Here is a 25,852-nt window from a genome sequence, read left to right on the forward strand (position 1 = left end):
AAAATTTATTAAATTTTCTAACTTGAACAATTGATCATCTATGTAACTGTGTTAAACATAATTCACCATTAAAGCAATTTAGTAGGAATTTGTGTTTCGATAAAAAAAAAATTAGTTGGAATTAATTTTCATTTTAGTAATGTGATTATATATGTAACAAATAAATGTGTTTTAGTATTTTATTAAATAATTAATAAAAATTATTATTATACAAGTATTAACCGTTATTTACCCGCTACCGTTTCGTTATCTGACAACTACAACGGATAAGGGTAGGGTACGGATAAGACAATTTGTAACGGATAAGGGTAGGGTATGGAAGGATAATTTGTAACAGATACGGGTATGAAAATGCTCTCACTCGATCCTTACCGTACTTGTTGTTGGAATTTGATTTACATTGTCACAAACAAGTTCAAATTTGACTCAGTTCAGCTCGTACTAGTTCGATTTGTATCTCAATGTGTGCGAGAAGAAGATGAAACTTGTTACTATTTTTACGTGGCTATCATGAAGAAATGAAACTTACTTAAGATTGATGTACGACTCATAACACTATATCAGAGAAAATTATTGACATATGACGTGATTTACATCATAAATGAACTGTTAACGAGCTAGCTCATCTCAGCTCGTAATTGACTCGACTAAACTCGTTCCATCATGCCTCCATTTGTTTGTGTGAATACTGATAGAGACACGATGTTATTATTGCATAAGTCTGATACACAAGAATAGAAAAAAGTTACAATTAGTACTTAAAAGTCTCTGTTGCATATCTAGTAATAAATTTTGTCTTGAAATTAATTTTATATTTGAATCCTGTTTCAAATAGTTATTAATTGATTGAATTAATTGAGTTGTTCAGTAGAGTTCGTTCTGTGGCATGCCTCTTGACCTTTTCTTTTCCTATTTTTATTTTACTTGGACTAGAAATTTTAAATCCAACCAGTTAAGCTAATTAATTTAAGTGCATGCTTCTCTTCATTGAACCCTTGTAGACGCTGAGTTATGGACAGATAGATACAAATTAAGTGTGTGTATAAAGAGAGAGAGTTAGGCTACGGTACTTCGCGAAGTAAAACGAGTGTTTCACTTCACATCTATATTTTTAATTTCAAAGATCAAAACGTTGATCCGAAATATTCAAATTGATGTCCATATTAAATTGTACTTGGAGAAAATTTTACATTTTTTAGAAAAATTTTACAATTTTTAGAAAAATTTTACTATTTTTTTGGAATTTTTTAAATCATTGTTTTTCAGACAATTGTCGACCATAAAAAATCAGTGATTTTAAAAAGTTTCAAAAAAATAGTAAAAAAATTCTTAAAAATATAAAACGAGTATTTTACTTCACACTCAGATTTTGCGCTTTTAAAGTTCAAAACGTCGATCCAAACTGTTCAAGTTGATATTCATATTAAATTGTGCTTAGAGACCAAATTTTATGTTTTTTAAATTTGTTACTATTTTTTTAGAATTTTTTAGAATATTTGAAAATCGTTATTTTTTATGGTCCATAATTTTCTGAAAAATGTTTGTTTCGGATCTATGGTGTAACTAATTGGTTTTTCGATTTTCAAAGTCCAAACAGTCGATTCAAACTGTTAGATGTGATCTTTATATTAAAATGTGCTTAAAGACCAAATTTGACATCTTTTACAATTTTTTTTACTATTTATTAAGTTTTAAAATCGCTGATTTTAATAAACACTGAAATTGTTTTAAATCATTGAAAACAATGATTTTAAAAGTGTCTTAATAAATAGTAAAAAAAAAAATTTAAAAAATATAAAATTTAGTCTCCAAAATCTAAAAACATTTTAATAGATTGAATGTTAAACTGTTTGAATCGACTGTTTAGACTTTGAAATATAAAAACCGAAGCGTTTGTTCTACGGCTTAGGAACAAACGTTTTGATGTTAACCACGCAGTATGTATATGTGTGTGTGTGTATAATTTCAAATTTTGAGAGTGATTAAGCCACCTTGAGCTATAACCGGATCTAATACTTCAACTATTCAATTTATATAATAAACGTTACATTCATAATCATAAGTTGAGTAAGTCAAATTGAGTTTAGCTTATCCAATTTATTAAGTATCGAGGTCATTATCCATACAATAATTCGGAATAGAACAAATGCAAAATTGTTCTATCATCAGTTTCAATTTGTTCATACTTAGATACGCCCCCTACGAGCTTCGAAAAGGAATGGAATCTGCTCCTTTTCTTGAGAAAAAGAGGACCCTCCTATTCTCCAATCCGAACCGTTCAAAATTGATCAAACGGCTTCAATTACATCCAATTCATTTTAATAGATTATATTGATATAAAAGAAAAAAGTAATTGAAGCCGTTTGATCGATTTTGAACGGTTCGGATTAGAGAATAGAATAGGAAGGTCCTCCTTTTCTCAAGAAAAGGAGCAGAGTTGCTTCCCTTAGAAAAGGCTAAATAAATTATTTACTTAATTAATTAATTAAAGTTGTATGAAGAGGTAGTTCCACATAAATAACCTTTTTATCTTAAAAGCTACCGGCCGTACAAGTAATTAATTCCTTTAATGTACGAATCAAATGAAAGCAAAAGTGATCATAATTTCCTTTTTTTGCTTTATCGCCTTTTGCAAAAGCAAAGCCAAACAGTATCAACATGTCATCAGATCGAAGAGAACACATGCGAATGCAACACAAAAGCACATCATACAAACATAGTCACAACTCACAATATTCGCGAATTAAATCTGAATAATTCATTTTTTTTTGTGATGTTCAACCGAACTCCGAATTATTCGTTTAATCGAACTTTGACTGAATTAAGCCTGAATAATTCGCTAATTTTACGAATTTTTCCCATAACATTTTTTTTTGTTTTTTATTTTTTGCTATCTTGCAGGATTGAGATCTCTAGTCCAAATAATTCTGAATCATTCCCGAATTATACCCGAATCACGAATTTTTGACATCGTCGAACCGAACCCAAATAATTCATTTGTCACTATGCATACAAAAAGGGTCTGTTGGAATAACTTAAAAGGCAATTTAAAGACTGAATGTATTTTTTTTAATTTTACTTTTGAGAATTTTATAAATTTAGAATGAGTTTTAATATAAATGACATAGTAACTTTGTGAGTTTTTAAAATATAGAAGGATAAATATGATATAATTTTTTTTAAGTGAAAATACATAATTTTGAATTTTTTGAAAAGTATAATTAAAATATTTACTAAGTTGAAAGAGGCTATACATTTCAAAAGAACCATGGAACTGAAAAGCAGACCACAATTATACAATTTTTTTTTTTAAATGACTTCAAACATACAAGAAAAAAAAAAGATGATGTTTTTCTTTGAATCATATGCATGCATATAACACAAATTTTCTGAACTGCTTTTTCTTTGTTTGAAATATTTTATTATCACTCAGAGAAAGGGTTGGACCGTTGAATCACTGACGATGGATTAATTTAGTAATTTTGACAATATTTTTAAATCAAATCATATAATTTTCAAAATAAAAAATTCAATATAATTTGGACAATATTTCAGGCCTTCTAGATTGATTAATAAACTTCATATAATTTGAGCTTCGTCTAATATTCCGTAACAGCCAATAAATATTGATTGTTGTAAAATTTAAGTAGTTAAACGATCAACTTACACCCAATTTCATTATTTTGTTATGTGCATGATATAAATATAATATAATGAGGAGGGATCCAATTACACCCCTTTTTGGTGACACCAAATTACACTCTTTATTTTCAAAATTTTTAAATTCCAAATAATCGATCCAAACCGTTCAACATAATGGATATGTTAAAATGTGCTTGCAGATCAAATTTTACATTTTTTGAATTTTTTTTACTATTTATTAAGTATTTAACAAAATCACAATATTCAGACCGTTGAATTTTTGTACCCGTTTTAATAAATAGTAAAAAAAATTCAGAAAAATGTAAAATTTGATCTGCAAGCACATTTTAACATATCCATCAAGTTGAACGGTTTGGATCGACTGTTTGGACTTTATAAACATAGAGTGTAATTCGATGTTACCAAAAAAGGGTGTAATTGGATCCCTCCTCATAATGTAAATACAGTAGAAATCTAGAATCATATTCATATACCAGATTCTAAAATTAAGAATTATTTAACAATTGTTAAAATTCTCAAAGTAATTTAACAGTAGAAATCATATTAATATTCATATACCATATCTCAATTTCCCAATTCATAGGGACGGAATGGTGGTACTGTTGGATCGTTGGCGCTGGATTAGTTTAGTAATCATGACAATATTTCCAAATCAATAAAATTTTCAAAATAAAAAGGTACAAAAATATTTTAGGTCTTGCATATTGATTGTGATAAACTTCGTACAATTTAAAATTGATGCGATATTCCATGAAAGGCCACTAGATGATTGTTGCAAATTTCTAGTCCTTCCATAACAAATAAACTAGAAGGCCCAATTTAATCATATTTTGTGCGTGACACACACACACAAGTGGGTGCCTATTCAGAATTCACGGGGCAATATTAATTGTTTGCTTTGAGATTCGTACAAATAATATCTGAACCGTCTGGATTTTCCACGGATGAACTCAAAATTTGAGATATCTTAAGTGGGTGTGAATTCATCATGTGTATCTTTCAAAAAGATAATGTATCACATGAATCCTTACTGGGGACTTCAATGAATTCTGATCATAGCAGCACTGGTGTGAATTTCGGTTCGACTGATATATAGCTTGATATTTATTTGTAAATGTATTTATTTATGCATTGAGTTTTGACCTTTGGAATGTAATCTCTATTATTTTGGTTCAACTAAACAAACCAAAATATAGTCCGGTTTTTTTTGGTTTGGTTGTTATTCAATTGACAAGTTTAATTTGGTTGGTTCGGTTAGATTTTTTAAAAACCGAATAAAATTTTGGTTTGACTATTTTAATTTAATTTTAACATTTGGACCCCCCACCCCCCCCCCCCCCCCCCCCCCCCCCCGAACCCGTATCCTCTCAGGTATTGCACAATTATTGCAGAGGATGACTTACTTAACGGTTTGAGATTAAATCTCAACCGGCTTGGGATTCGGGTCACTGTAGGGGGCCCCATTTTTGGGCTTTGAGATTCGTGCCAAGTAAAAAAGTACGGTTCAGATCTAGTAATTGTAAAAGATTCCCTTATCAGGTATTGGAGAGGATATATTTCCCCCCCCCCCCCCCCCCCCCCCCCCCCCCTCTATTTCGACCTTTCTGGCGTCCTTTGTCTGACAAAATTAAACCAGGTTCCAGATATTAAATGGATCTGTTGGGCCTGACACCTATGGGCCTAGTTGCTTTTTAATAGGATCCTGATATTTTATTGCACCGGTTGAGATCTATTGCAATACCTGACCGTGTAGAATTAGATTCAAGTCATCCGTTTCGATCTGACACGAATCTCAGGTTGGACTTGAGAGTATGCCACCTCCTCAGGTACCTGAGAGGATATAAAATCATTACAGAGCATCATCATCAATAGAAGTGTTAGCACAGTGACTTCAATCTGTTCTAAAACAACAAAGATTACACACACCTCTCTCTCCAAAACAAGCACTTAACACATCTTTATATTGAAAAAATTAATAATAAGAAAATCGAGAATTCATTTCTGAAAAAGCGCCTTCAGCTCCCCTTTCTCAGCCAAATCAGATATGATATCACAACCCCCAACCAACTCGCCTCCTGCAAACACTTGCGGAAATGTCGGCCAATTGCTATAACTCTTCAATTTCTCTCTCAATCCGTAATTATGTTCTTCATCCAATACATCTAGCGAGACAAAATCAACACCATGCGATTCCAATATGCTGACAACCTTTTGGGAGAAGCCGCATTGTGGGGCCCGTCTTGATCCCTTGATGAAAGCCACTACTTTGTGCTCTTTAACAAGTCGGTCAATTAGTTCTTCTAATGGGATGGTTAAGCTGACATGGCGGCCTGGGGTTAAACGGATGTCAGGTGGGGCCCCTGTCCAGGTGTAGTTGCCCTGTACATTGCCGGGAGGGGGCTTTCCGGTGGCTGATATGTGCTCTTCAATCCAGGATTTCCATGCTGATTGCAGGACCATACGATCGGGTGTGGCCGTGTCTGCAGGACCTACCTGTGCATTTATTATTTTATTTTAATGTGAAAAAAGTCGTATAGTAGAGGTAAGCTAATATTGATGTAATAATGCATTAGCATTAGGGAAATTTTACAAAAATTGGAGACTTTATCTTGGTACACCAAGCAAAACTCAAAAGTGAATTTTACAAAAAATACCCTTTACTTTTTTTTTTCTTTTTTTCCCTCTTTCCAAAATTTGCCAAAATTTGCCATTTATGGATATTTTTACAACAGCCATATTGCCTTGTACACATTACTTTATATTTTTATCTATAACGGCTATATACCTTGTATCCATTATATATAGATGCAATGCAATGTTGATGAGTATGATGAACTATCAATGAAATATTTCCTCCTCAAATACTATCTCAAATTCTAATATGAACCAGTCTAGTGCAGCAATTAAGAACAAATTATAAATATACGCCTTATAGCACCACCCACTCCCAATTTAGTCCTTGTACAGTCTATATAATGTTTCAGTCTTTATAACTGTTTAATTAAAAAAATAAATCAATTTGTAAGTGACAGTATTGACCAAATTGTTACAAATTGTTACAAATTGAAATGGTAAGGACCAGAATAGGAGCTTGAAACTTGAAGGACTAAAACAATAACTTGAAGGTGCTTTGAAGACCATTGTGGAAGTAATTCTTTGAAATATACGCTAAATTATAAGAATAACATATTATTTTGTTTTTCTTCCCCTGCTCCTAAAAATAATGTTTGTATCTTCATTGGCTTTATTGAGGATACCTGTTTATATAGGACTAATATAAATCAAAAAATGAAGTATAAAGCAGACAAGAATGAAGATAGTCTAAGTGTATACTAGCCAGAACATTAAATATCAGGAGATAAATCTCGGTACATGGTAGGTACTAAATGATCAATAGTAATATAATTTGCTGCCTTAATCGGATATAATCTATTCAACAGAAACGAAATAAAAGGTCAGAGAAATTGACTCGGTTCTTTCGAGAGAAGCTCAAAGGCCGAATTTAGTTATTTTAATTTTTAACTTCAAGGACCCATTTGGCAGAGAATCCTAAAGGAACCTAAGAAAGTTTTAGTTCCTTCTATGGGACCAAAATTTCCATGCAATCTTTTTTCAGTTCCATCTCTGTGATGAAAAATTTCCATGCAATCCATCCATTACCTGTATAATATTTTTTATTTTTTGTAAAGGTTGAAGGTCAACTCATTCAACTATTTAATGTCCACAAAGGATCCCATTCGGGTTTCGAACCTGCAACCTCCCACACACAGTGTTGTCTTTTGCCACTAGACGAAAGGCTGGTTCTATGTATTATTTTACATTATTTCTATAAATACAACTTTGCCCATTTGGTACAACCGAACGCTTGTACCAGTTCATTTCTGGGAAAGTCCAAGGAAACATTTGATGCAAATGAAAATTCTAGAGACCAATTTGAATTTTAGATAATCTTTTTTAAGGATAATACCTGAAATTTACCAGTATAAAATAATAATAATTATCACCTTAACAGAGGAACACAACTCGGATGGGACAGACTTCCTGTGCTTGTCTACACTGGAGGCGATACTACGAGAGATGCCAACAAACTGGAGCTCTCCATTTGCGTCAAAAACACCATAAACCCCAGCTCCTGTCGGAATACTCGCATCCAGATCCTCTGGATCCTTCGCAATAGGTACCGATTCAGATTCTGACAGCTTTCTAATGGAGGCGTGTGCGCGATGTCTATAGGAGCGCTGGGTTTGGGTTTGGGTTTTGGGTCGGGAGAGGAAGAAAGAAGGGAAAGAGAGAGATGTAAAAGAAGTTGAGAAGAGGGTCAAAGAGATGTTGGGTTTTCGAGAGGTGAGAGGTGGGGACATGAATGGGTCGAAGCGGGAGATTTGAGCTGGAGCTGCCATGGCTGTGCTTCCTCTCTCTGTCTCTCTCTGATTGAAATGAGAAGAAGTGATGCCGACGGATAAAAATTATATTTCGGATTGGATTGGGCCATAAATGGATCCAATAGGCTTTATCTGCCCGATTTACTATCCTGGCCTGTTGGGCCTTCAGAAATTTAGTCCCAGTTGACAGTAACTTTACTGAGTTATCAACTTATCATCCTCTCTCTCTCTCTCTCCGGTACCTGATTGCGGTCAGTTTAAGTATCAGCCGGTTAAGAATTTATATAAATTCAATTTCATGTGACTGCTTTGAGATTGGTGTGTAGGCATAACAAACGGTTTGGATGTAAATGTACCTGAGATGATCCGAATTCACAGGTAGAATTATCAGTGCAATATTTATCCGGTTTCCTTGTATCTGAATATACACATTATGGTAAAAGATGAAATGCTAATTTGCGTTGTTTCTCTTTCACAGATCTGAAATGCTGCAAAAGGTTTGTTGACATAAATTACATATTTCCATTAAACATTACTTCTTCTTTTTTAAATTGTATTTTGTAAGTAAAATGTATATTTTAAAGGACAAAATAATGTTAGTTCATGAATCAGAAGAACAATTTGTTTACATCATTTACCAATATTTTAGCAGTTACTTGTTAATTCGTATTCAGAAAATATTTAATCAATTGAAGCAACAATTATCCCCAAAAATTGTTCTACTGAGAATCCTCAACAGTTAAACTTTCACCTGACAAACTACAAACATTTAAAAAAAAAACAAAAAAAAACAAAAAACAAAGATATAATCAACCTACAAGTTCTCCTACTCTATCTCGGTACGATCCCTCTTCGTCATCGGTACCATCATGAGTTGTCACTGCTTGATAGTCCGGGAAGGGCTCGTAGTCATCATAGAAACCAGACTGACCAGTTGTAATTATCTGGAAAGTTTGACCAGAAGAGAGAGCGTACTGAATATTCTCTTCTAAGAAATACGGGTCGGTTGCTACCTCCGGGTCAAATACTATGCTCTTCAACAATGCTGAAATAAATAAATAAATAAATACAAAAAACATTATTAGCAACTTCTTCCTTAATTAGTCCCTCAAATAAATACACTGATAATATTAGCAATTTATTAACATGCCTGGTACCAAACTAACACAGTACCAATATCGAAGTATTGCTAAATTGTTTTATATTTTTATTTTTTATTTTTTTGCATTTCTTGCAAAACTTTGTTTTCCTGCAAATTAGACCCAATATTTCATGGTATTTGCCAGAAGTTGAATAAGAAATCATTTCCAAGAAATATGGGTCGGTTGCCACCTCGGGGTCAAATACTATGCTCTTTACCAATGCTGAAATAAATACACAACATTATTAGCAATTTCTTCCTTAATTAGTCCCTCGAAAAAAGAAAAAAAATTTCAAGTTCTAGTAATTTTGTCAGTGTTTTTTTGTAGAAGCACTCGCAATTAGATTACTTCACAATTACAAGTGCAGCTGACTAATTTTTCCCTGCGAATTAGACCTAATATTATTTCATGATATTTGCCAGAAATTGAATAAGAAATTCAACTTGGCATAATCTACTAAATACATATATTGTACCAATGAGAAATGATGAAACTTGTAGTATGTTTGATCGTTCAAAGAGTTTAACAACCCTTTCATGCATTATCAATTAATACTCAAATGCACCAAATTTGGCCAGTAGAAATTATTTTTTTATTTACAATATTATAAACTTGATTTGACAAATATTGCCAAAATTGTCAAATAATTCTATTCTCGAGGAATTTCATCTCATATAATGGGTGCTATTTGCAGAATATAAAGAGAGAGAAAAGAACCAATAAAGATATATTTATATATACCTGCAACAAGAGCATCGCCAGATGCTGACATGTCACAACTAGACGGTTCAATCTGTAAATCCTCAGAACCTCTAAAAAACTTATCATGCTCCTTTGTATAATAACTCACTCCCGATGCACCATTGGTTACGAAAAGCACCGCCAAGTCATCGTGCCATAACTCCTTCACCTCTTCTCTACTCCTATGCACATATTTCACAGCTCCTTCATTTTCTGCCACATTTTGTTCGATCCCACGTAAAAAGTCGAGTTCGTGCACTGTCAATTCAATAAAATCGGCAACAGCGAATGATTCCTTGAGAAATGATCTTGCTTCCTCAGAAGAGTGCCAGAATGGCATCGGCAAGTTTACGTCGAAGAAAATAAGGCCACCTTGTGATTTTATAATGCTAATCACCTCCATTAGTGCTGATTTAGATTTTGGGTCTAGTAAGGCGGATGAACTGAAGTATAGCAATTTTGCCTGTGCCATTGAAGAATAGAGAATAGTTTAATTTGATAATTGGTGAAAGAGTGAGGCTATGGTACTATGCATAGCACACGTTGGTTGATACAATGAATCAATATTTTTGTTTTCAAATTTCAAGTAATCAGATCTGGAATCAATATTTTTGTTTTAATCAGATCATTTGAATGTAGTGATTTTCTACCTATAAAAAAAATAGTAAAAAATTTCTAAAAAATATAAAATTTAGTCTTCAAGTACATTTTCATATGAAGATCATGTTGAAAGGTTCCCATCGACTACTTGGAGCTTTGAAAAAGTAGACATTGATCCATAGTGCGGACCAATCCACGCTATGCATAGTACCATATAGCCTCACTCATTATTTTATGTAAAGAATTGTAGGACTTTGTGCAACCAATAAAATTCATTTCCTTCATGGTTATATGTGAAAAAAGTTAAATAGTTATACAACGGGGTGTTAAGAAGCTGGCACTACCAAATAAAACTAACATTTACTCTTTCCTCTTCTGGTTTCTTTTCTTTTTATTCTGGTAAAATTAAAACCAGGAACACTCTAAAGTACCAGTTGGGTTTTTACCAGATCTATCATGGTAGATAACCTTGTAAAAATGAAAATTAGGTCAAAATCTAAACATCTAAATGAACAGTGAAAAGCTAACAAAATATAGAAAATCTGGTTTGTACAAGCTTTATACTAGTAAACACACAAGCTGCAAAAAAATTAGATTAAATTAAATTATGTCACCTCTTTTACAACATCCAAGTCAATATCAGAGTTCGAGAAACTATCCTCTGCAGCGGGCCGCGCACACTTAGCTTTCAAAGAGTTACGAACCGCAGTAAGCTTCATATGGGAAACAGCCGTAGAAGTCGAATCATCCATCTTCACGCACCCTATCTCAACACGATTTTTTTTTAACTCATTCAATAACGCCATGCCTTGTTTATCAAGACCCAATTTCCCCATGAACCCAACCCGACCGCCGAGACGTGCCAGAGCAATCGCTACCGAGGAGGCATCACTACCCGGTGCCCTAAAGAATGTATCGGGCAACCAATACAACCACGGCATATTTTGATGCATTTCCCGGTCAAATACTCTATAAGCCGGTTTTGCGTATGGTATGAAAGAGGCTTTTGCGGGCCCGAAGCAAATCACGAGCGGATACCACGAGATGTCAGAAAGGAAATATGGGTCGTCTTCTGGCCTCATCACCGTCTCTTGTACAGTGTTTTTTTCAAAATTGGTCAAGCTTTCTTTCTCTTGTTCGTCTTCACGGGTTAGGGTTTCATACCTCGTCAGGTCAGGCTTTTTTGTAGCCTTTTTCTTGTAGCCTCTTTTGGGCCGGGGGTTCTTCTCTTCATTTTTGCTGTCATCTTCAACTTGTGAAATTGATGCGACAGGTTCTATCTCAGGATCTGAAAGAACCATGTGGGGAAGACTGGTAAATTTATTTAACAAATGAATACCGGACCTTGCAAAATCAAAATATTACATATATAGCCTTGCAAAATGAGAAATATCTCGCGTCACAAGAGTATGATAGAAAATTGTCCTTTTCTTGGTAGTACATACATACCTAGGTTACGCATATATAAATTCTCATTCTGAAGTTCTTCAGTGGGGCCAGCTAGTTCAATAGTTTTCTCCACTTGATCCACAGTTAATTCAGGGGTAGCATTGATCGGAATAATTTCTTCTTCGGTTTTCTTTTTTCTACCGCGCCGGGTCGGTTTTTTCTCTACTTGATCCACAGTTAATTCAGTGGTCTCTTCGACCGGAGTAATTTCTTCTTCGGTTTCTTTTGAAGACTTTTTTCTACCACGCCTGGTCGGTTTTTTCTCCACTTGATCCACAGTTAATTCAGGGGTAATTTTGACCGGAATAATTTCTTCGTCAGTTTTTTCTGAAGAATTTTTTCTACCGCGCCGGGTCGGTTTTATCTCCACTTGATCCACGGTTAATTCAGTGGTACCTTCAACCGGAATAATTTTTTCTTCGGTTTCTTTTGAAGACTTTTTTTTTCTACCACGCCTGGTCGGTTTTTTATTTTCTTCTGAACTAATGTTGATATTTACTCCATCACTAATATCATCTGGTTCGATCTTTGTGGCATTCTTCTTGGATGCGGATACAATCCAACGGTTGTGATTTAACCACGTCTTTTCGTAGAAAAGCAATTTAGGTCTTGAAACTTCTGACCCAAAATTTAATCTCATCCTGTACAGATTATTTTTTAATTACAGTAATTTATTAATTATACATATATATTCAAACAACCAAATACAAAGGTCACTGAACAAGCTGGTATGGTACCTAAATGGGGCCAAATGTGTGATTAAGCTTAAACAAACCCTAAATCATAATCATAAAACAATTCCCAAAAAGCAAGGTCAAAGGACACACAAAAACCGAGATAAAACACTATCTCGATGGTTCTGGAGTCTGGATCTCTGAGGTAACTCAAATTTGGAGTTTGGATCTGGACAGCCCAATAAGAATCCAGCCTATCTGACCTGAGGTGGAATGCACGGGGTCTCTTTAATGTCCGTGCCAAAGCAGATCGGACGGTCCGATAGAAACTCAAATTTTGAGTTTCTGGGTACCAATTATGTACAAAGACCTGATTAATATGGTATTGCAATACATATGACAATAAAAAAAATCCGAAGTAAAGACTTCTGTTGACCAAGGTAACAAGTATTCAGTGGGAAATTAGTAAAATTAACAGGACTAAAACTAAATCAACCTTACTTACAAGGGGCATGAAAAAGGCAAGAAGCCCATTGCATTGCTGAAAAGGCAATTTATTTGTACAATTATCGAATAATGTCATGTTCTTCAACTTTCTGATTTGAAGAAGTTTTGAAATATCAGAAATTGCAGCAAATCAGTACTAGAGTACTTCTGAAAACATCAGTATGACACCAATGTACAAAATTAATCTACAGACCAATTGTTCAAATTAAACCGTATACCAGAGCAATGCATGAGAAGAGAAAATCAAAATCAAGTTGTAATTTCAGAGAATGAGGAGGATAGGATAGGATACCTGAGAAAAGGCAGAGACCAGATGGAGGAAGCGTACGCCATGTTTCGCAACAGTAATTTGGGTGGACACGAACTGAGGCCTTGGAAATGGATTGTAGCCATGGTAGGTTAGTAATCAATGGAGGTCATTTGATTTGTATTTCAGAGCGAGAACTGTGAGAGAAGTAGAGAGAGGGAAGCAAACGATGATAATACCTTCGGATATTTAAATTACAGTATGAACCCTTAGGGTTTTCGATTGATTGTAGCGGCTAATTAGAAGATAAGGGGTATAGTAGTCAAAGCGTACTAAACCCTTGCACTAGTAGTACTATTCAGCTACCTTCACACTCGCTACTCACCTCTCTAGTCACGAATTCATATTTGTGTTTAGATCCGCACCGAATTTGTACGAATATTGGCTGTGACGTGTTCGTAACTTGTTCATTAAAAATTTATTAACAATTTGTTTATTAATAATTTGATCGTTAATTTAATGTACAAAATCAATATTTTTGTATGATTCATAATCTTCTGGAAAACAATAATTTTGTAATTACGTAAAAGAAAGTAAAAAAAATAAAATAAAAAGATATAAAATTTGGTCTTCAAGTACATTTTAATATAAAAATAATGTTAATCGGTTCAGATCGATTGTTTGTACTTTAAACGAAGATAAAAATGTTGAAAACAATTGAAAGACAGTCACAAACTCATAAGATAAACCCTACTCATAATAAATAAAAAAAAGGACATTAGTGTATTACTGTACTGTTTAGATATTTGAATCCTATTCGTATTAAATAAAAAAGGTACTATTGTACTGTTTAAAACGGAGGAGAAATTGTTGAAAATAAAACTACGGGTACACACTCCGGGTGCGACTAACATTACCAGAATGAATCTTACAAATAAAGCCTTCATTCATTTCTTCTCACTTTTGCTCTCGACCAAATAAACCCACATGACCGTTGCTTTCATTTCCTTATTTAGTTAAGTCTGTCAACAGCTCTAGAGCCTTGTAATCAATGTTTACTTTGTAATTTTCTCTTGTAAGGATATGAGACAATAAGAAAAGGTTTTACCTAGGGTATTGCTCTCGGGTAGGGGCAGGGCGGGCCGGGCATACTCGGGCACGGACACGGGTAGAGGTCGGGCACGGGTATCTCGGGCCGGGCATCCCGAGTTTTTTTTTCAAAAACCGTGCCCTGCCCGTTGTACTCTCGAGGGACAGGGCGGTCCGGTCCGGTTTTTTTTTCTGTTTTTTGAAAATTTTGAATTTCAAAATAGAGTGGGTCGGGTAGGGTACCCGGGTAGGGATAGGTCGGGTATACGGGTACGGGCACAACGGGCATGGGTATAAGTCGGTTCGGGTATGGTCGGGTTTTTGCCCAAAAAACAGTGACTGGCCCGTTTTTTACCCGTACCCGTTTACCCGACCTATACTCGGGCTCGGGCACGGGTACCCCGGACATAGGGTACGGGCGGGCAGGGCACGGGCTGCCCTATGCGGGTATAATCAATCCACTAGTTTTACCCAAGTCAAACACTATTTTGAACAGGTACAAACCAGTGTTTTAATATTCGGTTCTTATTCGGTATTTGGAAAGTCACCGAATACCGCATATACAGTATGCGGCTGAATATTCAGATTTTTATTCAGATTTATATATTCGGATTTTCAAATGAAAAATCATAAGCATTAACTCTAATAAACATAGATAAACATTACAAATAAACATAAAATAAAACATAACACAAGTTAGAACAAGTTAACAACCCACAGTACAAATTACAAAACTACAAATAAACATAAATAAAACATAAGTTCAAACTTAAATAAATAAAATTATAACTTATTCGGTTCTTATTCGGTTCTTATTCAGATTCTTATTCTCTATTCGGAAATATTCGGTTCATATTCGAAAATATTCGGTTCTTATTCGGATTTTTATTCTCTATTCAGAAATATTTGGCTGAACAGATAATATGCGGAAAAATATATTCGGCTGAATATTGAACCGAATACTCATTTCCTATTCAGTTTCTAACCGTATACGAATATTCGGCCGAATAGACCGAATATTAAAATACTGGTACAAACCTCAAACCTGCATGATGCAAAAGAAGCAATTTTATTTGAGTATAACTAGAGTATTCTTAAGTTTAGGGACCGATCTACATTCATCTGTACGAGTACGCCACTCTATGATTTTAAAATTTTAGTCATGTATATTGAAATTTAATTGAATTTTATTTTTTTTAGAACTTTTTATATAGCCTAGTTGTAGTCTAATGGTTAAATCTTACTTTTTGGTTGTGGTGAGCTTGAATTTAATTCTCACCAACAACATATTGTTCGTTTTAATTTTAGCACCCCTATCATGAATTTCTAGTTTCGCCTTTACTTAAGTTTATTTATCACTTCTTTTGTGAATTGAACTTTAAAACCTATCGGATTGACTTCAGATATGAATTCGAACTGTTGAAATCCAACTAGCTTACGAGTGATGTATCTATATATGAAAAAATAAATTTTAGAATTAGTTTGTATAGTAAAATGGTTAACAAAAAAAATTAAAATGAATACATTAAATTAACTTATAAACTTTCTAATTTTGATCCCTTGACTTTATACTAAACTACTTAAATTTTTTTTTCTTTTTTTGAATGTATAAATAGATAAATTTTAACAATTAAAATTCATCATTTTAAAACCAATTCAATAAATTTTAAAATTGAATTAAAACAAAAAAATTGATGAACTTAATAACACCCTATACTATTTTATTTCGCAACAATTTTATTTTTGCTCTGGATGGCACGATTCATTGCGTTCAGGTCAAATCAATACAGTAATACGGTGCGATGGCATGATTCATTCCGTCTATCTTCGTCTGTACTCTGTACTCTGTACTGCTGTACGCTATTTTTCATTTCGGCCCCCTATTTTTGGAAAAATGTCGCGTCTGACAGTTATGTTTCTTAAGCATTCATTATTGTTAGAATTGATGTTATCACTTTTTTTCCTTAATACTTTGAATAAAGAGGAGGGCTCAAATGCCTCTATTTTTTTGTGCTTTCATTATGCTTTTATTTTTTAAAACTTTAATAACTCAAAATTTAAAACTTAAAAGTAAAAATAAAACCGTTAGATATGATCTATGTTATTTTTTCTATGTGTTTATTAAAAAATATTACATTTTAATTTTTTTTTATGTGAATCAATAAATTCAAAAATCAACGTCTAGAAATCATCTACATTAGTGTGTTTTTTACAAGCTCTTGTTGACAATCAAAATAAAATTGAAATGTCATAATTTTGTACTCATGCATAGATAAAATGATGTAGACCATATCTAACGGTTTTATTTTGACTTTTAAGTTTTAAATTTTGAATTATTCAAATTTTAAAAAATGGAGGCATTTGAAATAAAAAGTCAATGTATATGTCAAGAGATATAGCATACTACCACATTGCACGGTTGACGGCTTGACGCTATATATAATCACAGAAAATTTGACAGAGCGTTGCAAGCAAATGGAGGTCTCCATTTTAAAATAGAGCAAAACAAATATTTCAACTATTAAATATAACTAAATGATTAATTAAATTTTAAATTTTCAGAATTAATCAATATGAAGAGAAATAAGAAAACAATTTAATGAAAAAAGAAGCGATTTAAGTGTTTTGATGAATAAAAACAGACAATTAAATTGTTTTAATAGACATATCAACAATTCTTTCCTTTTAAAATCCCTGTGCTAATCTTAGTATCCCTTAATTTAAAAACAAATAATTTTACACTTTTAGGGAATATTTTTTTAGCTACCCAAAAAAAAAATGAAAATAAGGCGAGACATCCCCCTGGTACAACATATCTTCTTAATTTTGGATCCAAAAGGAAAGCAAATAAATAAATAAGAACATCTGTTGAGCTCTAAAAATAAATTAAATCTAAAATCATAAGAAAATCAACCAATCAGAGCGCGGGGAGTTAAAAAAAAAATAAGGCGGTGCCTATATATCCGAATTAAAATAAACCTAAAATAACTTAAATTTTGAGTTTAGATTCGGACCGTTTGATCTGGTTAGCACCAATATTAAAGGGATACTGTTCATACCACTTCGGATCGGACGGTCAAGAGATAAACTCAAAATTTGAGTTACTACGGAGGATCTAGTCTTTATTTATTATTTTCTAATTCCTATTTTCCTCAAAAATACATTTCGTATTATTTTCAAGTCGCAGCCCCTCCGATTTCGATTATATAAGGAGAAAAAGGCACTGGATCGTAAAGCCTAGACCGGATCGTAGAGATTCATTTTCTCAGGTATTTTAAAATTCGATTCTCTTCATCTCCTCTTTCATTTCTGTAGCCTCCATCCCAGCTAGGGTTTGAATGCGATTCTCGTAAAAATTGTGAATGGCGATTTGTGGATTGAATTTCGTGTTTTCTTGTTTGATTTTGGGGATTTGACAGGGTTTTGTCTGATTTGATGTGTACAATTCAGTTTTTATAATTATCTAGATTTCCCCTTTAATTATCTAGGTTTTGTCCGAGAGCCTCAATTTTGCCCCAATTCATTCCTAGAAGCTGAGTTTGTAATTGATAATTTTTTCAGGTGTATGAACTTTCTTGCTTCACAATTTTTAGTTGTCTGTAATAGTTTTCTGGTTGAATTTTTATTTCTCTGAAATTAGATAAAGACAAATTCAAGGCTATCATATTTCCATGATGTACTTCATTATTTAATGCATTGATCAAAACCATCAAATAAATGTTGACTTAATTTTAGTGAATTTGTTATTTACTCTGCAGATGGAAAGACAAAGTTCAGAGCGATCTCATACCATCGACATCACTGGCAATGTATGCGGAGACATCTGCACGACACCTGAAAACCCCAAAATATGTGCCGGTGCGGCATGCGACCTCTCTAATTCCACAACGGCCTCTAGGGAAAGAGACACCTCTATGAGAAAACTAGCAATCGCAATAACACTCTGCGTAATTTTTATGATTGTTGAGGTGTTTGGTGGAATTAAGGCAAACAGTCTGGCTATTATGACAGATGCGGCCCACCTATTCACTGATGTGGGGGCCTTCGCTATCTCTCTGTTCTCTCTCTGGGCGTCTGGATGGGAGGCGACACCACGTCAGTCATACGGTTTTTACCGAATAGAAATTCTTGGTGCAATGGTTTCTATTCAAATTATATGGCTTTTAACTGGCATTTTAGTTTGGGAAGCGGTGCAAAGGCTTATTTACGAAGGGGGAGAGGTGAAAGGTTCGCTTATGTTTGCTGTTGCCGCTTTTGGTTTGGTGGTTAATATTGTCATGGCCTTTTTATTAGGTCATGATCACAGTCACGGGCACGGGCACGGGCATGATCACGACCACGACCACGACCACGACCACGACCACGACCATGATCATGATGGCATTACGGTTACGACACATCATCATGGTCATAACCATTCAGAGAAGGATGAGGGCGAACCATTGCTTAAAAAAACAAATGAGAAAAAGAAAAGAAATATAAATGTGCATAGTGCGTATCTACACGTGCTAGGCGATTCGGTACAAAGTGTGGGTGTCATGATAGGTGGGGCCGTAATTTGGTACAAACCCGAGTGGAAAATTGTCGATCTTGTTTGTACGCTGATTTTCTCTGTAATTGTGCTAGCTACCACAATTAAAATGATACAGGATATTTTGGAGGTGTTAATGGAAAGCACGCCAAGAGAAATAGATGCGACGAAGCTTGAAGAGGGTTTGTGCCAATTGGAAGGTGTAGTTACGGTGCATGAGTTGCATATATGGGCTATTACGATTGGTAAGGTGTTGCTTGCATGTCATGTTACGATTACGCAAGATGCAAATGCCGATGTGGTGCTTGATAGGGTGATCGGGTACATTAAACGGGAGTTCAATATCAGCCATGTCACGATTCAGATAGAGAGACAGTAGGTGCTTTATATAATTGTTTTCAAATGAGTTTTGTCGGGGTTTTTAGTTTTTGTATATTTTAAGGGTTCATGTTTTTTAAAGATGCTTTAAACAGATGTATGTTACAGTGCTGTTACAGCGGTGGACCTTTTTTTTGTTTTTTACCTCTTCATTTTTAACCCTTAAACTATGAGTTATTCTATAATTATGGAATATGTTGTTATTTCTGTCATGGATTGTTATTCTGCAAGATAGTGTTATTTCTGTCCTGCATAGTTGTGCTAAAATTTAGTATATATATTTTTATTTTATGATTTAGTATATTTATTGATTCCTATAAATTCATAGTTTATGCTAAATTTACACCTTTAGAATGAAAATGATGAAAGACATTGGAAAAGAGGAAATATGCATTTATATAAATATAGTACGTAACTACGTATATATACTTAGAATTCAAGTGCTGGTATTCTGAGAGCTATTGGAAGTATATATCCAAGCCCAAATCTTTGTTTTTTTAATTCTATGATTGTGGAATATGATACTTGTTATTTCTCTCGTGCATTATTACCCGATTTTTTTATTTATATCCAAAAATTAAATTAAATTTAAAAAACTAACCGAACCGCCTGTCAAATTTTAAATCTACCCAAACCGGTTAACCGTTAACCGGACCAAATTTCCGGTTAACGGTTAACCGGACCCAAACCATGGGTCCGGTTAACGGTTAAGCGGATTCGTTGGTTCGCTGAACCGTTAACCGAACCCAATTTTTTTTTTTTTTTACTTTTTTTTAAAACAGAAAATTTTTAATTTTTTTTTTTCTATTGAAAATATACATGAAAATTCGTATTTAGATTTATCAAATTTACACCAAAAATTTTTGTAAATCAAATATGAAATTTAAAATTATAGAAAAATACACATACACATACACATACACATACACATATACATATACATAAATAATATACGGTTACCAATTTTTTTTTTTTTTTTTTACTTTTTTTTAAAACAGAAAATTTTAAATTTTTTTATTTTTCTATTGAAAATATACATGAAAATTCATATTTAGATTTATCAAATTTACACCAAAATTTTTTGTAAATCAAATATGAAATTTAAAATTATAGAAAAATACACATACACATACACATACACATATACATATACATAAATAATATACGATTACCAATTTTTTTTTTTTTTTTACTTTTTTTTAAAACAGAAAATTTTAAAATTTTTTTTCTATTGAAAATATACATGAAAATTCGTATTTAGATTTATTAAAATTTTCTCTTTTAAATTTTTTTTTAAAAAAAGTAAAAAAAAAAAAAAAATTGGTAACCGTATATTATTTATGTATATGTATATGTATATGTGTATGTGTATGTGTATTTTTCTATAATTTTAAATTTCATATTTGATTTACAAAAATTTTTGGTGTAAATTTGATAAATCTAAATACGAATTTTCATGTATATTTTCAATAGAAAAAAAAAAAAATTTAAAATTTTTTGTTTTAAAAAAAAGTAAAAAAAAAAAAAAATTGGTAACCGTATATTATTTATGTATATGTATATGTATATGTGTATGTGTATGTGTATGTGTATGTGTATGTGTATGTGTATGTGTATTTTTCTATAATTTTAAATTTCATATTTGATTTACAAAAAATTTTGGTGTAAATTTGATAAATCTAAATACGAATTTTCATGTATATTTTCAATAGAAAAAAAAAATTAAAAATTTTCTGTTTTAAAAAAAAGTAAAAAAAGTGAAAAAAAAAAAAAAAAAAAAATTGGGTTCGGTTAACGGTTCAGCGAACCAACGAATCCGGTTAACGGTTAACCGAACCATTTCAAAGGGTCCGGTTAACCGTTAACCGGAAATTTGGTCCGGTTAACGGTTAACCGGTTTGGGTAGATTTAAAATTTGGCAGCCGGTTCGGTTAGTTTTTGAAATTTAATTTAATTTTTGGATATAAATAAAAAAATCGGCATTATTACTCTACAAGATTTTAGAAGTTGCCTTGTGAATTTTGTGAAGAGAAATGCATAATTCATGCTAAATTTTTAATATATATTTAATGATTTAATATATTTGTTGATTCCTATAAATTCATAGTTTATGCTAAATTTACGTCTTGGGAATGAAAAAGGTGAAAGATATTAGAAAAGATGCGTATATATAAATATAGAATTCTAACTCTTAGAGCTATTGTCAGTATATTTCTAAACCTAAAATCAAATTGATGTAACTGGAGACTGATACAGAGAACTAGAGCTATGGGTGTCAATGTTCCCTGTTATTCGTTTATCCAATTTGTATCGTATTTAATAAGACCAATACAGCAAAGATACAAATACAGATAAATGTTGTTTTTGGTTAACTTATCGAGTACGGATAAAAATACATATAAAACTATTTTGTATTTGTTGTCACTATACAGTATTATTAAAAATAAAATTATATACATACATATATATATTTATATGGACATAATATATGATGTAGTTTTATTCATGGATATATGTTAAATTTATTTGGACATTCTATTTATTAGACTGAACTCAACAAATATCATATTTTGATTCACATTCAATTCAACAGTACATGTTTCTTTTCAACAATGTATTATCATATGAGTATGTGTATTTAATGGTACTTTTTATCTGAAATGTACCGTATTCAATAAGATGGATATGGATAATTTTTTTTTCATTAGCTTATTGAGTTACGGGTAAGGGCAAATTCTTGTTGGTTAACTGTTGAAAATAAGACTAGGTACGACTAACATAGCCAGAGTGAATCTTACAAATAAAGCCTTCATTCATTTCTTCCATCCGATCCGACTTCACAGCTGTTTACACCCCTAACCGGAGCAATTTAAACCAAACAAATGAAAAGATCCAGTTATATTCTCACCTAATTTGGGCCCATGTTTTATTTTGGGCTTCATTAATTTTATTTCAGGTACTAAGTTTTGAAAACCCAATTCTGTGGTTTATAACAGTGGGTGCTGTGGTTTGCGAAGGTGGTTTTGATTTCTCATTCCTGTGGGTTATGACTTTTCCATTTATTATTTCTCTGCGATCTCAGACCAGGTGTCTTTTGCCTCAACCGTACCAGTAACCCTCTTATATAGCAATCAAGCAATCTCTCTCACAAGCACTCTCTCTTTTCTGTGTTAATTACCTCGGTGCCATCTCTTTCCTTTCCAAGAATCCCAGGTTCTTTTCATCTCTTCCTCTAATTTATTAACACCTTTGTTTATTACCCATTTATTTGCTTATTTGTATTTATATTTTATTATACAATGTACCTATATGTGAACCTCTCTCTTAGCGTATACTGTTATCGAAATCTCTGTTTATTATATATATATATATATTTGTTTTTTTATTATTGTCCTTATTTTATTATACAATGTACCTATATGTGAACCTCCCTCTTAGTGCATGTACACTGTCACTTTAGTAACAGTTTCAAATGTTTACCAGCTATGCAAGCTTGCAACGCCTTCATCAGCCGCCATGTGGCAAATCCAATGGTCAGGATTACTCCCCAGAAGAGACAATTGCATGTGGCAGCAGTGCTCGCGGGGCCGCAAGTTCGTCGAAATGTGACACATTCGCTTCCACCGGAGAAGGCGGAGGTGTTCAAATCACTGGAGGGATGGGCTAAAGAATCACTGCTTCCTCTTTTGAAACCAGTCGACGACTGCTGGCAACCAACTGATTTCCTGCCCGATTCAAGCAAATCAACCGATGAATTCGAGGAGGAGGTAATGTATCATCACTAAATATCCATACAATCTATATTGTCCCACAGCTTGATTTGATGAATCTATTTTTTTAATTTACTAGGTCTCGGTGATTTGAATTTTTACCGGGACATTAATACATGTTCACACCAATGGAGAGGATTTCAATAATTAAATTGTTTCAAATAAAATAAAATGACTCCGTAATTACAGATCTTCCTCTAATTTTATAGATTGTTTTTGGAAAAGATATTATTTGATAAATAAAAGATATTAATGCATGTTCACACCAATGCATGAGAACTCATGATTAAAATTGTTTCTAAAAAAAAAAAATGACTCTGTAATTACAAGTCCTCTAATTATATAGATTATTTTTAGAAAAATACTATTTGATAAAAATTTTGTTTATGGTATATTAATGCAATTTTCAGGTACGAGCATTGCGAGAAAGGACTGCCGGATTGTCAGATGAGTACTTTGTGGTGCTCGTAGGTGACATGATAACTGAGGAGGCACTGCCGACGTATCAAACCATGATTAACACACTTGATGGGGTTAGGGATGAGACCGGGGCCAGCTCGAGCCCGTGGGCCGTGTGGACCCGGACTTGGACCGCTGAAGAAAACCGGCACGGGGACTTGCTCGGGAAATACCTGTACCTATCGGGTCGGGTTGACATGCGCATGGTAGAAAAGACAGTTCAGTATCTTATTGGATCCGGAATGGTCAGTACAGAATTAGTAGTGTACATATATTAGCAGTAGAGATGGGCAACCTTTCTTTACAAATTAAAGAGAAGTCCATATTTTACAATCTTAAAGTCTAAACAGTTGATTTGAACCATTCAACATAATCTCCATATCAAAATGTGCTTGCAAAATAAATTATACATTTTTTTGGAAATTATTTACTAGTTTTCAATGTTTTTCAGAAAGTACAGAACCATACAAAAATATTATTTTGTGCCTAAAAAAAAAGTAAAAAGTTTCTAAGAAAATGTAAAATTTGATCTCCAAGCATATTATAATATGGAGATCATTCTCAACAGTTTAGATCGTCTATTTAGACTTTAAAATCGCAAAATTTAGACACAAATTAAAACAAAGATGTTAATTTGCACAATAGCCCATCTCTTGGTAGTATATTACTGATATTAATTGTTATTAATTCTTGAGTTAATGTATTTGCAAGTTCAATATTAATTTCATTTATTGTTAATAATTAACAATTCTTATTTTTCTAACCAGGATCCTGGTACTGAGAACAACCCGTATCTGGGTTTCGTGTACACATCGTTTCAGGAGCGTGCTACTGCAGTTTCTCATGGCAACACTGCCAGGCTGGCAGTTGAAGCCGGGGACCTAATTCTCGCTCAAGCTTGTGGTAAGATTGCCGCAGATGAGAAGCGACATGAGCGTGCCTATGCGGCTATCATAGAACAACTCTTGTACCTCGATACCGACTCTGCCATGCTTGCCATTGGTGACATGATGCGCAAGAAGATCACCATGCCCGCCCATCTGATGCAGGTACCAACCATTTCTAAATATTTTTATTAAATCAAATATCACTTAATACGACAGGTGCATTTGTCTCTTATGTATTAAACATTTAAACTAAAAGGTAAGAATTTTTTTTTTAATTGTCACATAATAATGTTAATAGCATCGACTAAGATGTAATTAAGAATAACATTGTCACTTAAGATCAATTGATTTTATACCTATTTTAAAAAATAGGGAAAAATTGTAAAAATGTCGAATTTGATGTACAAGTACATTTTCATATGGAGATCATGTTATTAAATAGTACATATCCACTCTTTGAATTTTGAAAACGGTGATATTAATTGGTCCATAGTACGAATAAATCCGCGCTTTGCATAGTACCATAGCCTCACTCATTGTTTATTTTTATAATAATAGGATGGAAAGGACCCAAAGCTGTTCGAGCACTACTCGTCGGTGGCGCAACGGCTTGGCATTTACACCGTGAAAGACTATGCAGATATTGTGGAACATTTGGTGAAATTATGGAGGTTGGAATACTTGCAAGACGGGCTGAGCGGCGAGGGAAGGCGGGCCCGGGATTACGTCTGCGGGCTTCCTGAGAGGATGAGAAGGATGCAAGAGAAGTTCGAAGATCGGGCGAGGAAGACCGGAGCTTCAGACGGGCCGAATGCTGTCCGGTTCAGTTGGGTTTTTGGGCGGGAAATTAAGGTGTAGGTTTTAGTGATTGGTTTATCTTTACTTAATTACTTAATTAAACAACTGGACAATAATTAACTTTTGTGGAGTTGAGGTTGTTGAGCACTTGAGCTGAACAAATTAATTAAAAGAAAAAGGTTACTTTTATAATTTTATTGTCTTGGTTCAGTTGGTTGCGACAACGCTGTTCATTGAAACCAGAATGGACAGTGCTACTCGTGAGGATTTTTAAAGATTTTTTATTTATTTTTGCTGCGGGTCTTGCTGCTGACGTGGCAAAGGGTCATAGGAAAAAGTAAATTTTTAAATTTTTTTTTTGAAAAATAATATAGATATTTAGAAGTGAAACTGGCTCGGATACGGAGCGGATAGTGTAAAACCATATCTTTATTCCGTTTATATTTTTCGGATATTGATAGTCTTTGAAGGATATTTATTAAAAATTATATAAATATTATTATAAAAATATTAAAATTTATAATATTTATTTAAT

At 33.3% G+C, this 25,852-nt stretch overlaps 4 protein-coding genes across 5 annotated transcripts; 2 read left to right on the forward strand and 2 right to left on the reverse strand.

Annotated features, from left to right (window-relative positions):
- Positions 1 to 5,494: 5,494 nt before the first annotated feature.
- On the reverse strand, positions 5,495 to 8,108 carry CXIP2 (CAX-interacting protein 2). The gene is made up of 2 exons (XM_078325055.1): positions 7,668 to 8,108; positions 5,495 to 6,156 (listed from the first exon to the last, which is right to left on the reverse strand). The coding sequence occupies exons 1-2, from the start codon at positions 8,061 to 8,063 to the stop codon at positions 5,659 to 5,661; spliced, it is 894 nt and encodes a 297-aa protein (XP_078181181.1). The 5' UTR covers positions 8,064 to 8,108; the 3' UTR covers positions 5,495 to 5,658.
- Positions 8,109 to 8,711: 603 nt separating this feature from the next.
- Positions 8,712 to 13,650, reverse strand: LOC144574798 (fructokinase-like 1, chloroplastic). Its single transcript, XM_078324864.1, has 5 exons — positions 13,451 to 13,650; positions 11,978 to 12,618; positions 11,143 to 11,816; positions 9,929 to 10,391; positions 8,712 to 9,090 (listed from the first exon to the last, which is right to left on the reverse strand). Exons 1-5 carry the CDS (start codon positions 13,549 to 13,551, stop codon positions 8,855 to 8,857), a joined length of 2,115 nt encoding a protein of 704 aa, XP_078180990.1. The 5' UTR covers positions 13,552 to 13,650; the 3' UTR covers positions 8,712 to 8,854.
- Positions 13,651 to 17,626: 3,976 nt separating this feature from the next.
- LOC144574909 (metal tolerance protein 1-like) lies at positions 17,627 to 19,652 on the forward strand. 2 transcript variants are annotated; one of them, XM_078325010.1, is made up of 2 exons: positions 17,627 to 17,763; positions 18,253 to 19,652. In XM_078325010.1, the coding sequence occupies exon 2, from the start codon at positions 18,253 to 18,255 to the stop codon at positions 19,402 to 19,404; it is 1,152 nt and encodes a 383-aa protein (XP_078181136.1). In that variant the 5' UTR covers positions 17,627 to 17,763; the 3' UTR covers positions 19,405 to 19,652. The 2 variants fall into 2 exon arrangements, with proteins under 2 accessions (XP_078181136.1, XP_078181137.1); XM_078325011.1 differs by having other exon boundaries at positions 17,641 to 17,763; positions 18,230 to 19,652.
- A 2,896-nt stretch (positions 19,653 to 22,548) lies between these two features.
- On the forward strand, positions 22,549 to 25,514 carry LOC144575105 (stearoyl-[acyl-carrier-protein] 9-desaturase 1, chloroplastic-like). Its single transcript, XM_078325223.1, has 5 exons — positions 22,549 to 22,616; positions 22,887 to 23,170; positions 23,584 to 23,877; positions 24,400 to 24,681; positions 25,078 to 25,514. The coding sequence occupies exons 2-5, from the start codon at positions 22,889 to 22,891 to the stop codon at positions 25,375 to 25,377; spliced, it is 1,158 nt and encodes a 385-aa protein (XP_078181349.1). The 5' UTR covers positions 22,549 to 22,616; positions 22,887 to 22,888; the 3' UTR covers positions 25,378 to 25,514.
- Positions 25,515 to 25,852: the final 338 nt, after the last annotated feature.

Source organism: Carex rostrata, chromosome 23 (assembly GCF_964058835.1).
Source record: "Carex rostrata chromosome 23, lpCarRost1.2, whole genome shotgun sequence".
NCBI classification, from domain to species: domain Eukaryota; kingdom Viridiplantae; phylum Streptophyta; class Magnoliopsida; order Poales; family Cyperaceae; genus Carex; species Carex rostrata.

What these genes read in the sequence shown, in the direction of transcription:
- CXIP2 (XM_078325055.1), bottom strand. Translation starts at nt 8,063, where the DNA reads ATGGCAGCTCCAGCTCAAATCTCCCGCTTCGACCCATTCATGTCCCCA. An exon ending in AGTTGTGTTCCTCTGTTAAG is followed by an intron (nt 6,157 to 7,667) that starts GTGATAATTATT and finishes ATAAATGCACAG; the next exon opens with GTAGGTCCTGCAGACACGGC.
- LOC144574798 (XM_078324864.1), bottom strand. Translation starts at nt 13,551, where the DNA reads ATGGCTACAATCCATTTCCAAGGCCTCAGTTCGTGTCCACCCAAATTA. An exon ending in ACTTGGATGTTGTAAAAGAG is followed by an intron (nt 10,392 to 11,142) that starts GTGACATAATTT and finishes TCAATGGCACAG; the next exon opens with GCAAAATTGCTATACTTCAG. An exon ending in TGGCGATGCTCTTGTTGCAG is followed by an intron (nt 9,091 to 9,928) that starts GTATATATAAAT and finishes TATTTATTTCAG; the next exon opens with CATTGTTGAAGAGCATAGTA.
- LOC144574909 (XM_078325010.1), top strand. Translation starts at nt 18,253, where the DNA reads ATGGAAAGACAAAGTTCAGAGCGATCTCATACCATCGACATCACTGGC.
- LOC144575105 (XM_078325223.1), top strand. Translation starts at nt 22,889, where the DNA reads ATGCAAGCTTGCAACGCCTTCATCAGCCGCCATGTGGCAAATCCAATG. An exon ending in CCGATGAATTCGAGGAGGAG is followed by an intron (nt 23,171 to 23,583) that starts GTAATGTATCAT and finishes TGCAATTTTCAG; the next exon opens with GTACGAGCATTGCGAGAAAG. An exon ending in TGCCCGCCCATCTGATGCAG is followed by an intron (nt 24,682 to 25,077) that starts GTACCAACCATT and finishes TTATAATAATAG; the next exon opens with GATGGAAAGGACCCAAAGCT.